This window comes from Sinocyclocheilus grahami, unplaced genomic scaffold (assembly GCF_001515645.1).
Source record: "Sinocyclocheilus grahami isolate Dianchi unplaced genomic scaffold, SAMN03320097.WGS_v1.1 scaffold57.1, whole genome shotgun sequence".
Lineage (NCBI taxonomy): Eukaryota > Metazoa > Chordata > Actinopteri > Cypriniformes > Cyprinidae > Sinocyclocheilus > Sinocyclocheilus grahami.
The window spans coordinates 2,684,721-2,698,839 of record NW_015505236.1 but is presented as its reverse complement, the minus strand read 5'-3'; the positions used below and the strand labels follow the sequence as shown (position 1 = coordinate 2,698,839).

The window sequence follows — 14,119 nt, the reverse complement described above, 5'->3', positions numbered from 1 at the left end:
GTACAAACTATATTATATCCTCTAACGCTAACCCTACCACAAAGTAAATACTGACATTTTCTGAATTTTAAAAAACACATTTATTATGTTTTTTAAGACATTTGGTTTACAATGGTAAACCTTGGTGAACCATGTTTATGTTGTAATACCCATGACATTATACACAGTTTTGTCCTCATGAGGGAATGTGTGTGTGTGAAAGAGAGAGACTGAGAGAGAGTGGGTTAGAGAATGTGTGAGAGAATGGGTTATATGTCTCATTTTCAAATTATCTTTCGGCAGCATTTTCTCCTCATCAAAAACAATGAAAGCCAAATCACTTGAAAAGTCAATGGATTTTGGCTGTAGAGAAATTCTATCCTTGGCAGATGAACCTTAGATGAAATCACAGAGAAAATATGAGGCCGTGCTGCCGCACCCACAACAGTGCAATGAGACCATTTTCAGGAGGGAGAAAGAATTGAACTGTCTGCAACACATGCAATATAATAAACACAGTTTTTTTTTGTCATATTATCAGCTTTAATTACCATGACATAAGTATGAAATCAAAAATTACACACCCAATAACATCAATAATCATGAGCGTATTTTTCTTTTGAACAAAGACACACAAATACAATAACTGTCATATACACATTTCTAATCTCTATAGGAATCACCTCACGGACTTTACATTGAAAAATAGAATAGATTATTCTAAGCAGCATTTGATGTTTGTTAAACATACAACATACATTTCCATTTTTAAAATATCTACAAGGGCTCTTTACAAAAATACACAATGGCCATTGCAGCACAAGGACATTCAAGAGTCTATTCTAAACACATATCATTCGGCTTCCACTTAAACACAATATGTTATACTTCAAAGTCAACTTCTTTAATGTGAAAACAATAGCACAATAATGTCTTTTTTTCTTTCTTTTTTTAAGGACCTTGATTGCTTCTTAAGATTTCTTCCAAAAAGAATTTGTGTGATTCTACAGAAGTACATTTTAGGGAGATTTGTGAATACATAAAAAAAAATTAAAAAAAAGTACTGGGAGAAAAAAATTCTGAACTGTGTTTGAGAAATTAAGTAATTTTGTTCCACGCACAGAAATTCAAGTTTAGTTTTGCCACATGGCCTCTGTTTGTAAGTATAGTTGTAAGGTAAGACAAACAGTTTTTAGCATGTATCCCATGTGGTCATGATGTAGTGTCTTTGGTGCAATACGACTAGTCTAATAAACTGCAATGAAGCCTGTGTATGAGGTCAAGTAAATGCTTTAATTCTATTTTGCAAGTATAAACTATGAATACTTCCTTTACTTTGTCATTTTTTTTAAACTGGCAAGCATGACTCAATATTCAAAACAGCAATTATGAACATTATACCTATGTTTCTGTAATTTCTTTTTTTTGGGGGGGGGGGGGGGGGGTACTACAAATTGTGAGAAACTCATTTGAACTCATTGCCTGTCAACCATAAACCAAAATAATGACACAATGACAGTAAAGCTCAACTCTTCTCTCAATTAGGATGCCAGGGATGTATGATGACATTGTAAAACCTGTACTCAACGTGTTTAGCGAAGTTAATTTCACCTTTATTTTTAAAAAATGAGGCACATGTGCAGAGAAGTCCCCAAAACCCTCAAAAGAAAAGACATTTGTGTGAGCACAGAGGTATGGCCAATAATAAATAAAATCCCTTAAGTGGGCAAAATCAAAAACAGACTAGTTTAAAACCCTTGGATGATGTTGGAGGCTCTGGACCAGCCCAAAGTTTTAAACATCAGGAGACTTATAATATTAAACCACTAAATATGAACATTCTGTCATCATTTACTCACTCTCGTGTTTTTCAAAACCTGTATGACTTTGTTCCTTCTGTGGAACAAAAAAGGAAAAATTCCTCAAAAACACCTCTTTAGAAATCTTTACAAAACGTCTGTCCACAGCTCTTTATAAGATGGTGTATGGGAAAAGGCACTGCCGCATATACTTGAGATTTTTATATCGTGACTTTTTTTAAAAAAGGATATGCCATCATATGCAAACTGGTAAAGGCCCTTAAACATGACTTCTGTGTCACTTTGGTAAATGAACCACAACACACAAATCTCTGTGACACACAGTAAGTGTCACAAGCTACTATGCACTAACTGATCCCAATAAAGTGAGCCAAAGTAATTAAACAGAAGAGACGGGTAGAGTATATCTTCAAAACTTGAGCTGTCCATTCAATTCGCTGTCTGTTGATAGGCTGAAATTAGTGCAGGATATTTCAACCTAGCCAAAGTCAATGCGTGGTCGATATTCAAGTACCATTGGGTAGGCCTGGAGAAAGAGACATGTTGTAGATGAGTATACAATGTACATTTTACGGTACAGTATGCAAACTTAAAATACATAAATTGATTTGTATACAGATTGTCAAGTTTATTGGAAATGTATTTCTTTAACGAGTAAAGAATTTTTTTTTTTTAATTGAAGTTGAAATCAAACTGATATACTCTCTCTTAATCACTGAGCTCATGGAACATCAGTCTTGAATGTTTATACATTGCTGTTAAAGGGATAGTTCACCCAAAAATGAAAATTCTGTCATTAATTGCTAGCGCCATTTTGGAGAATATCACATACGTAAACCACGTATGCAACGTATGTACGCGGATACATTGTTTACATTCAGATCAAAGCATAAACAATGTAAACAGCGTATCCACGTATGGTGTTGCTGACACAGAACGGCATACATTGTTTATGTATGTGATACTCTCCAAAATGGCGCTACAGGGTGATGCGGAGGAGACGATTTGTTGAATAAAGTATTTTTTTTCTTTGCACACTAAAAGTATTCTCGTAACATCGTAAAATTACGGTTGGACCACTGATGTCACAGGGACTATTTTATCGATCTCCTTGCTACGTTATTTTGAGCCTTGATCGTGTAAGGATCCTTGCTGTCTATGGGAGAGTTAGAGAGCTCTCGGAATGCATCCAAAATAACTTAATTTGTGTTCCGAAGATGAATGAAGGTCTTACAGGTTTGGAACGACATGAGGGTGAGTAATTAATGAAATAATTTTCATTTTTGGGTGAATTGTCCCTTTAAAAGTCAATCTCTCTATGGAGAAAATGAATGGAATATGGAACTCTGTTGCAGCACTGTTGTAATGGTTGTAATCTAATCATATTTTGAGTTATTCTTTTCAAGAAAGCCACAACCTTTGTGTTCCAAACAAATATTAATACATTTTCAATCTGCACTGAGAATGCGAGAACATCTTCACAGCAGTACTGACAGGTTACATTCTCATTCTCAAGTACACTCAAACAACACTCTCATTCTCAAGTGCACTCAAACAACACTCTCAGAAACCCGTTTATAGAAAGCAAGGGAAGGAGTTTTCTGTACTGTACCAGAAAAATAGGAGATAAGGTGCCAGCTCTTTCTGACCCAGTTCTGTGTCAATTTACAAGGATTTCATTTTTAACCTCATGTAGCTTTTATATCCGCAGGAAATTGTTGCGACTTTTTTTGGCAGAATCCAAAAGCTGATTATGTGTATCCTTATTGAATTCTCAATTTATTTAAAGTCAATTTCAAGATCTAGGAAAGCTATAAGGGAAGTCTTTCTGATTTTACAGTATACATGAAATGTGTGATACATTTAAGTGATAAATGTAATATTCACCAAAACAATTACAAATAATTAATTAATAATAATTACTAGGGATGTCAACTGATAAATATTATTATATTATATTATATTATAGTATATTTATTGTTTTGTTTAAAATTGACATTTTAATCATTAAATTTAATCATGGGGCAAAAAAAATTTAACTCAAGAAAATGTTATGTGGTTAAATGTTCATGAGCTGTTCTTTGACTAAAATAGAGCCTAAGTGGTGGCTTTTCCACACAGATGGAAAGTCATACACTTATCAACAGGGTATACAGGGACCCTCATTAAGATGTGGCATTACCCTATGAAGTCCCCTGGTGAGTTGCAAGAGGATATGCTTGGGTATGAAAACAGAGTAGAGACCCCCCAGTGAGGCGTCTGTAACCCCTTCACCACAACAGCGATTCATGACCTGACCCTGGACCTTATAGCTTCATACTCCATGACAGCCTTGTGTAAAAGTGACAATCATAATGCTAGAATTAACTCTGAAGTGCATGTCCAACTGAGGAGGGGGGTGTGGGACTGACTTGACTTGTTTTGAAATTAACCTTAAAGTTTTATGGCTGTCTTAAGTTTATTGCTTTAAATTGTAAATACCATGCAAAGCCACACAACTTGCTATGAACCTGCTTTGAGTAATAGGGTCTGCCACACTGCTCATCCCAGTGGAAAAGATGAGCGGATTTAGATTTCACACATGAGAAGAGAGAAGTGAGGAGAGAAGGAGACACTGGTATTCTCATAGCTTACATTTTCTCCCCGAAGCCTCCAGCGCGTCATGTAGATAAACTCCATGGTGTGGTCTTTACCCATGATCTCACCATTGCATAGAACATCTAGCTGCAGAAAAAGTTAGTGACTGTCAGAGCAATTTCATTGTATAGTAGACCAAAACAGCCAAGAACACATGAAACAAGAACAACATAAACAGCAGAAACATGATAAACATGAGATGGTGGTTAATTGGTGAAACACATGCAATGAAGTAAAATACACATGTTTGAGTCCTAGAAGAGCATATTACAGAGTGTTCCTGTATGCCAATGTCATGAGTTTGACTACCAGGGAACACATGTACTGATAAAAGGTATAGGTTTTATCACACTATATGCACTATAGGCTTAGCATAAATGTGTCTGCAAAATGCATAAAATAGACATGTGAAATATAAACGAAATGGAAAGGCAATATGTAATATCCACCAAATCGTGGTGCCTTTTTTGCTTACAGGAAAAATGGTCACCTACATAGACTAAAGATATTCAGGAGTTACCTCATAAGAACTGGGAAGCTTTAACTTCAGACTTAAAAACTTCTTGATTGTTCCAACAGTCACTCTTGTTGAGCATCGAATAAATTTTTTCATTAAGCCCTGGAAAACAAGTCGAAAAAACAACTTTGATCAAATTTCCAAAATGCGAGTCAATCAAAATATTAGAATGATTTCTGAAAGATTGTGTGACACTGAAGACTGGAGTAGTGGCTGCTGAAAATTCAGTTTTTGCCATCACAGGAATAAATTGTTTTAATTGTAATAATATTTCATTATATTACTGAAAAGAATGAAAGTAAAAGAGAATTATTTGCAACAAAGGAGATACTGGCGATGTGGGAGCCGATAGAAATTATTGAGCTCTGGAGTTACACTGATTGATACTAGGCTTTAGAAAAGAATAAGGATCAGCCTCGACTTTAATCTTAAAATGTCAAACACACTGATCTTGATGGAAAATAAGTCTGATCCTGGATCACCTTTCCTTTAGAAGGAATAAGGGGGCAAGACCAACACAGAAAGAAGATAAAAGAAGACGACGACATGGGATGGCACACATAAAGTATAGGAGGAGGAGAGATAATTCAAGATGGGTAACCTTAACAATGTTCTCTCCCATCTGCCCATTGTTACGCAAGCAGTCTAGACAGATGGCTATCTGCGGATCACTCCTGTGGTAGTCTCCATCACCTTTAACATCATCATCTTCATCCACTCGGGCCTTCTTACATATAGGGCCATCCTCTGGAAAAAGACAAAACAGAGCTGCTCATGTTAAAGGATTGTCATTTAAATCACTATCAAAAGGTCTGAACTGTTGTTTAATCTATCTTTCACACAGATTTCTTAAATTGTACTTTTTTTTTTTAACTAAACTGAATCAACATTTAACTAAATTGAGCCGAATGATAACACTATTATCTAATATAAAGCTGCTTTACAGCTGAAATTCAATTTATAACAATTGATTAATTTTTCAACATTAAGTGTTAATGAGTTACGTCTTCTGCCATTTTGGAGAAAGGCATACCCAAGAGCATAATCAGCGCTGTTTACGCTTAGGGGAAAGCGTGCGTATGTATTGTGATACTCTAAAATGGCCGAAGACGTAACTTGGGGAAGAAGAATTGTTGAATAAATTGTTATTTTTGTTTTCTTTGCACTCAAAAAGTATTCTCGTAGCTTCGCAAAACTGAAGTTGAGCCACTGATGTCACATGGACTGTTTTACCGATGTCCTTACTACGTTTCTGGACCTGGGAACATTACCGTTGCGTTGCTGTCTATGCAGGGTCTGAGAGCTCTCACATTTAATCAAAAATATCTTAATTTGTGTTCCGAAGATAAACAAAGGTTTTATGGGTTTGGAACAACATGTGGGTAATTAATGACAGAATTTTCATTTTTGGCTGAACTTTAAGTGTTAATTTCTTGTTTATTACTCTGAAACTGCTTTGACACAATCTGTATTGTATAAAGCACTATATAAATAGGCTAAATGTTACTTGACTTTTTAAATTTTTTTGTAACATTTTTCTGACTCCCCAAAATGTTTAAAATGCACGTGAAAATAATATAATTTAGATTTTATGTGAAAATTGTATAAATTTCATTTAAAAATAAAATAAAATAAATAAATATGTGCCTTAATTACGTGTTCCCCTGACAATGCAGGGCACAAAAGCTAAACATTTCAGACTCATAGATATGCTAATGAAAAATAGCATCTGCATCTTTTCTCAGAGCTTTCTTTCATATGAAATAGATAACATTCAAAATGATGATCTTGGGAAATTCATGAATGTGGTAATTATCTAATCATTAAGAACTGCTTACAGCTGCAAACACTTACAAGTTGCCTTGGAGACTCCAAGTATTATGAAAGTCATTCATTTTGGTTCATACATTGAGCATAAGAGCTGCAGATTAAGAAGAAAACAAAAAACTCATACATTCCAACAAATCACACAAAACATAATTTAATTAAATGGGGCATCCCAAACAAATAAGGCCATGTAATTTTACTACTGATATGATGTAGAAAAACAAATGAACGGCATGTTCTTGTGTGTCTTCACCGTCATTCAATTTGGTCTTAATGCAGAAATTAAGTCATCTTGTAACAAATCCTCGTGAGAGCAAATTCTAACTTGCTGACCTGTGTTACTTAATAAAATTAATTTGACGGCACTCTGAGGGAAATGCAGTAATGCCAAGAATAGGTGTTTAAGGTTGACTGAGGGTAGAGAGCCTAAACTGTAAAAAAATTAAAAGAAATAAATGTATTTTACCACGGCAGATTTCTTTTGTCAATTAGACAATTTGAAATTTGGAGAAAAAAGAAAAAAAAAACTTTTAACTAGATAAGTTGCCTTTATCATACAATTATTTATATAGCACAATTCTTTACATTTTATTTACATTGTTTTATTGTAAATAAAAAGGTGTTTGTCTAAAATGCCACATTATGTCTAAATTTGGTCATATGAGTCAAGCTTTCTGCAAAGCCATATATCCATTAAAGTCTATCAGTTTTAAAATTTCAGTGCTTATCTTTACAGTTGTAATTGTATAAAACAGTTGTACAGAGTGACTCTGTAGTAGTTCTCTCTGGAGTCAAGGGAGCAAAGTGACACAGATACATCTATACTGATGACTCGCATCTTATACCCACCACCTCTGAGTCAAGGTCAGTGGAACAGAGTGTGGTAGATTCATTTGAGCTGTGAAGACATTACTTGATAAGGAACAAAAGTGATACCAAAAGTCTGATGAAAGAAGTTTAAATGCTGATACAGCAGAGTAACCTGGTCCATAGCAGGACTCATAACCAGGAGAGTCTAATGTGTGGGATTAAAGGGATAGTTCAGCCAAAACCAAAAGGTCTGTCACTATTTACTGAGTCTTCTGCTATTCCACACCCATATTTCTTTCTTCTGTAAACCACAAAAGGAGATGATGGGTCGAATTTGCTTGCTGTTCTTTTTTCAAAGAAAATTAATTTTGACCAGGAGCTTTTAAGCAGCAAAAAGGACAGCATAAATGTATTATAACAATAGTTCATATAACCTGTGTGTTCTATCCCTAGCCTATTTGGGATATTTTTTAAATGCTTTTTGTCATTTTCAGAAGTTCACGTTCTCCACTCACTTTCATATGGAAAACAGCAGTCAACATTCTGCTAAAATTCTCTCACTTTTCTGCCAGGTTTGAATCGAAAACAGAATTACACAATTTTCATTTTCAGGTGAACTATTCCTTTAAAATGGTGAAGCTTTGAGTTAACATGTTTATCAGGTGAATGCAGTTGTAGATCATGTCACTGTTTGAGTCATTTACCATCAGGACTTTCTTTCACTTTGTTTCTTCTCCAGAATTCAATCTCTTGCTGCTGTTCATCTGGAAGAAATGAAAAAGTTGATTAAACGCCAGTTGATATATGGTATCTATAAATGACACAAGAGTTACTTAAAATGGCAAAATACATACTTTCTCTAAGACCAGGCACAAGTTTGAAAATGACTTCTTCTAGAGTGTTGTCCAGCCTTTGGAGAAAAGAAATACACAGAAATGTGAACTACCAGAACACCAGCCATGCTAATGTCGCTGTCATGTCTGTTAGCAGGTTCAGGTTAATGCTGCTCTACGCTCTTGTTATCATTCTGTCTGGTGTTGGGGTGGAGATGTATCACTTGTGTGGAGAGGCAATACTGTGCAGGGTTAGTCTCACAGCTGACACTCTGGCTCCAGAACATAGTCTGGCAGTTGCTTGGAATGCCTCCCAACCAGGATCAAATTCACTGCCACTTTATGACCCCACACTGCTCGAAACCAGACAACTGTGGGTAACAAATCTCTCAGACCTATTACGGGAAAGCTATTAGATTTAGTTCCAGATTTCTTCAAAATCAAATAGATTAATCTCATTAATCCTTATCTTGGCTTGTATTGTTGTGTGCTCTACAATGCTACACTGAGTCTGATCCCAGACCACTTGAAGCGGATTTGCTGAAGAGGTTTTGAATTAGTAGTAGGATATCATGGACCAGTGTGGTTTACCTTAACATCTCCAAGGGATTTGTTTCATGAACCTGGATACCACATTTTGGGCAATCATTGCTGTCCTCAAAATGCTGGACTATACAGCTTTTACAAACTATACAAAAGCAGAAAAAAAGAAAATTATACTTAAATAACAGTAAAAATCTGTGAAATTTACAGTAAAAAAAAGCAGCTGTGGCAACTTCACTGTAAAAATACAGTAACAACATTTGTGTAAAATGACTATGATTGCATCGTCCTATAAGTCAGTTGTTCCCAACATTGGTCCTGGAGGCACCTCAATACTGCACTTCTTGCATGTCTCCTTTCTCTGGCTGCGTTTACACTTTGCATTAATATGCGATCACCGTGATCCGATCAAGCAGATCGGACCATCAGTCAATCAGAACACGGCGCGTTTACACTTGGCAACATCAGCTGAGATCTCTATCTGGACAACCGATCGGATCTGTCTTTCCCGCGTAATATTTAAATAAGTCTGCCAAGAATGGCCCGGTGCAAAGTCAACCTAATGCGTTGGGTTTTCTGTTGAAAAGCATTTTCAGTCACGGGACATTTTACAAATCAAACTCTCTAGCGCTCCACATGGGTGTTCTCCACCTTTCTTGTGACCGTTCGGGAGAGTGGGGGCGGGGTTTTGCGTGATGTCGACCTGCGAATGCAGACCATGTATAAAAATGCAGATGCAGACACGATGGCTGGATTGCGTTTAGATTACACTGAGATCCGATCACAATGCGTCCTCTACTACCTCTGGACCAGGACACGCTGATCAGATAACATTCCGATCAGAAGCGCGTTTACACTTGTCTTTTCAATGTGTATGTGGACAACATCCGGATGCAGGTTGCATGTTAATGCCAAGTGTAAACGCAGCCTCTGACACACCAATTTCAGGTCTTGGAGTCTTTACTAATGAGCTAATGACCTGAATCAGGTGTGTTTGATTAAAGAGACAAGCAAAACCTGCAGTGTTGGGGTGCCTCCAGGACCTGGGTTGGGAACCATTGTTATAAGAAATAAAATTGCTTGTTCTTTTTTTACTTCTAAAAACTATAAATTTTGCATTGCTTTACCAAATTTGATGTCCTATTGTAGCCATTACAGATTTTCACCATATATAGCAAGAGAACTTCCCATTTACCAATTACATTTTACTGTAACATTTTTACAGTTTCTTACTGTTCAAATTACAATAATTTTTAATGTCAAATTTCACAGTTGAAATTCCCTGCAAGAATGACCACAAACTACAATTAAAACCAAGTCTTACAAACTGGCATTTAGATAAAGTTTTAGTTGGCTTTGCTAGGCCATGGCCAGTAAAACACCTATCATTTTCCACCGGCAAAATTGTAGCAACACTCATTATCTTATTGCTCTGTAAATACACACATAGAAAGCTATCGACACACATAAACTATTTCAAACTTCTTTACCTCATGAGTGAGTGCATGGGGAAAAATAGCCACTGCCCACACATATTACACACCGACATTGATGCACAACACAATCAGGTCATCATGTGTAATAAGTTGGGCAGGTGGCAATACAAATTAATTTTACGGCATTAATTAACAATAAATATAAGCAAAAAATGATAAAAATAAATATCAAATAATATAACTAATAATACATTTTACTATTGAACTTTCTCATGGTTTACTGTACATTTCATATGCCGCAATCAAACAATAAAGCACAAATTGCAAACTAATTCCATATTTTGTGTGAAAATTGATGCTTGAGGAGAATATCTGTTGTCATGGTGACTGATCTACAGATGACAGTGATAGTGTGTTGGTTATGTATCTTAAAAATGAGGGTGATTTCACATCTGGTTTGCCGTACCAATATAATGCAAAAAGGAAAGTAGGTCACTTACACCTGACAATGAAATGACTATTAATTAACACTAGATCCTGATGTTCGCATACTCTCTGTGGAAATACATATGTGCCTAATCAAGCATTATAAAATTAATTGTCCCTAAAAATCATTAACAACAGCAGTAGTGGGATTTATCAGCTTAAATACAGGCAACAAACACTGGTCTAAATAGTGTATCAGTGAAACTGGTAGGTCTGCACTAAAGTACAGTAGTTTGGTTGGACACATTGATTCATACTGTATATTAAACATTTAACAATTACAGATATGTAAAGTTATTTCCATATTCTGCTATCCTAACTTTGTATGGATAATTACATTTTATTACTTGAAATTAGCATTGCTTTTTTCCACGTGCTGTCCGTGACACTATTAGAACAGATAGTTTTTAGGTCAGAGCCCACTGGCTGAAAACCACTGCTAAATCATCATCAAAATTTTCATTAATTTCTCATAGAGACTGTAGATACTTACAGGTGTGCAGGCACTCTGTCACAGTAGTGGGCTTGATCAAGTACCCTTTACAGATATAGCAGGTGATGAAATGGTTTAAGTCCCTCACCAGGTGTTTCCTATGTGATGTCATTGTCAAGTTACCAAAGGAGGGATGAAGGAAAAACTGATGGTGTAAGGATGAAGTGGAATGCAGTTTCAGCCACTCTGTGGCTCAACTGCAGTATTCTGCTGAAGGGCCCCTGGCCTTCTCTTCCTTCATGACATCATGGAAAATTAAACATGCCATTAAGACAGACCTGTGGATGTGGATAAAACAATCATGCTTTATATAAACATTTTAAAATCATTGAAAGTTGTTGAAAATATATATATATTTTTTGTTTACTTTTATTGCTTTGTCTTTTTGTGTAACATTAGCCTATAATCTTTGTTTGTTAAAGGTGCATTCAGTAAGGCTGCGTTTAAAATCATTCTCTCTCAGTAGGTACTTCTTTTGAATTTCTTATTTAGTCACCATTAAAAATCAGTGGTTCTCAATTCCAGTCCTGGCTGACACAAGGCGAATTCCAAATGCTATTGCACCCTTAAAGGGCACTTTTGGAAGGGGATGCCATTTGTTAGGGAATTCCAAACGAAAGTGAACACCTCAATCCCTCCATGAAGGGCCCTTTCACAAGTCCGATGGTCTATAATTTATGGTCATGTAATCCAAGTTGGTATCCTCATGATTTTGGGTTAACGTATGAACAGAATAATTCAAGGTGTTTTGTTATGATATATGACACAAAATTCATATTAAGTTTAAATATGTTTCATAAGTAAGAAATATGTTTAATAGTAGATGCATTGGGTAAATGTGACCTGCAGGGTTCAAAGAAGAGATGGCAACTTTTATAGCAGAGGGACACACACACACACACAGGTTTGTTTTTGTGAAAAGTGGGGACATCTCATAGGCGTAATGGTTTTTATACTGTACAGACCATATATTCTATTGCCCTACACCAACCCTACCCCTAAACCTACCCCTCACAGGAAACTTTGTGCTATTTCAGATTTTCAATACACTCCATTCTGTTAGATTTATACGTGTTTTAAAAAGTGGGGACATGGGGTAATGTCCTGAAAAGTCACCTTCTCTTTGTAATACCTATGTCATACCTTTGTCATTATACAAATTTATGTCCTCATTTGTCACAAAAACGCGCGTACACACACACACACACACACACATAAAGCATATTTTAAAAACTTCATTATTAAATGTATATTTATTTGTAACATATTAACAGCAATAATAATAATGCTGTAACATTCCAGGTGAAGATAATAAGCAAATTACATTGTCTTTCATTGCTCCCTTCACCAAGGGCCTTCCAAATGGCTTTATTATGACACGGATGTCCCCTGCTCTCTGCAGCAAAAACCGGAAGCTAAAAATAAATTAAATTTTCTACCTATTAGATTGTTTTATTAACATCTACACCTACCCCAACTCTAAACCTACCCCTTACAATAATGCAAAAACAGTCATTACTGTATTTTTTGTACAGTGTGAGAAAAATGACGCTGTATTGATGTGCACATGCCCAGTAGCTTTTGCTGTATCCGTTCTAGCCTTAACCATAAGGGCACTCTGGAGGCAGAACAATCATGGCCGCCATATTGAAGGGTCATTCTAAACTAAAGTACCAAAACTGGCCACTTCAAAGGGCCCTTCGGAATAAAGGATTTCCAAGGGTGCAACTGATGAACACTTTGCTCCCATGATACGTTTTGCACAGGTTTTATTGTGCACTGCAGAAAGTAAAACGCTGTAGCTGTTGTTTATGCTCACTCTTATTCCTTCCAAAAACACCAGTGATTTTGGATTTTATACTGACACCTACTGGCCTAATGAAGTATTTTTATAAAAGCACAGTGAAGCGGTTTGTTTTCATTTCATGTCTGTTTTTCTGTCTATTTTTCTACTACTACTACTACTCATAAGACACATATAATGGTCAGTACAGGATTTGGTGGTTTGTGCTAGTACACGGTATGTGACTACTTTATCCTTGATCTGTGGTGTAACCTGTTTGTTTGGACTTTTATTTTTCCATTCATGCTCATTGTCTTTATGTTGGTTGATTGTACATCAGGGTTCCTCAAATCTTGCACTGGAGGACCAATGCGCTGCAGAGTTTAGCTCCAACCCTGATCAAACTCACCTACCTGTGATTTTCTAATGATACTGAAGACATTATTGATTAGCATGCTCAGGTGTGTTTGATTAGGGTTAACGCTAAACTCTGCAGGAAAGTGGATCTTGTGGGCCAGATTTGAGGATCCCTGTTGTACATATACCGATCATATGCTGCGTCTCAATGTGCCTACTTATACTATACCCTTAAAGTATGTACTCTTTTGGTGAAGAAAAAGTACACACTTTTGAGTGTGTAGTAGAAGAGTAGGCAAGCTTTGGGACATACTATCACATCACACAACTGCGTCTTTAACGGACGCTCTGTCGCAGGGGTGCACAAACTTGGTCCTGGAGGGCCGATGTCCTGCAGAGTTTAGATCCAACCCCAATTAGGCACACCTGAATCAGCTAATCAAGCTCTTACTAGGCATACTATAAACTTCCCAGCAGGTGTGTTGAGGCAAGTTGGAGCTAAACTCTGCAGGACACTGGCCCTCCAGGACAGAGTTTGAGCACCCCTGCTCTGTCGCATAGATACACGCACCCTGTCACTGTAAACTGGCCTGTCAAT

At 36.4% G+C, this 14,119-nt stretch overlaps 1 protein-coding gene across 2 annotated transcripts in view; it reads right to left on the bottom strand.

Annotated features, from left to right (window-relative positions):
- Positions 1-595: 595 nt before the first annotated feature.
- The window catches only part of pcgf5b (polycomb group ring finger 5b), a 19,134-nt gene continuing 5,610 nt past the window's right edge, over positions 596-14,119 (bottom strand). The window contains exons 2-9 of one of the 2 annotated variants that reach the window (XM_016270624.1): positions 11,382-11,659; positions 9,015-9,111; positions 8,445-8,500; positions 8,295-8,354; positions 5,555-5,700; positions 4,957-5,055; positions 4,434-4,523; positions 596-2,325 (exon numbers count right to left, since the gene is read on the bottom strand). In XM_016270624.1, the coding sequence (XP_016126110.1) occupies positions 2,278-2,325; positions 4,434-4,523; positions 4,957-5,055; positions 5,555-5,700; positions 8,295-8,354; positions 8,445-8,500; positions 9,015-9,111; positions 11,382-11,493 (708 nt within the window). In that variant the 5' untranslated portion in view covers positions 11,494-11,659 and the 3' untranslated portion in view covers positions 596-2,277. Of the gene's footprint in view, positions 2,326-4,433; positions 4,524-4,956; positions 5,056-5,554; positions 5,701-8,294; positions 8,355-8,444; positions 8,501-9,014; positions 9,112-11,381; positions 12,037-14,119 lie in introns of those variants that run through there. The other variant, XM_016270625.1, reaches the window with a different exon arrangement.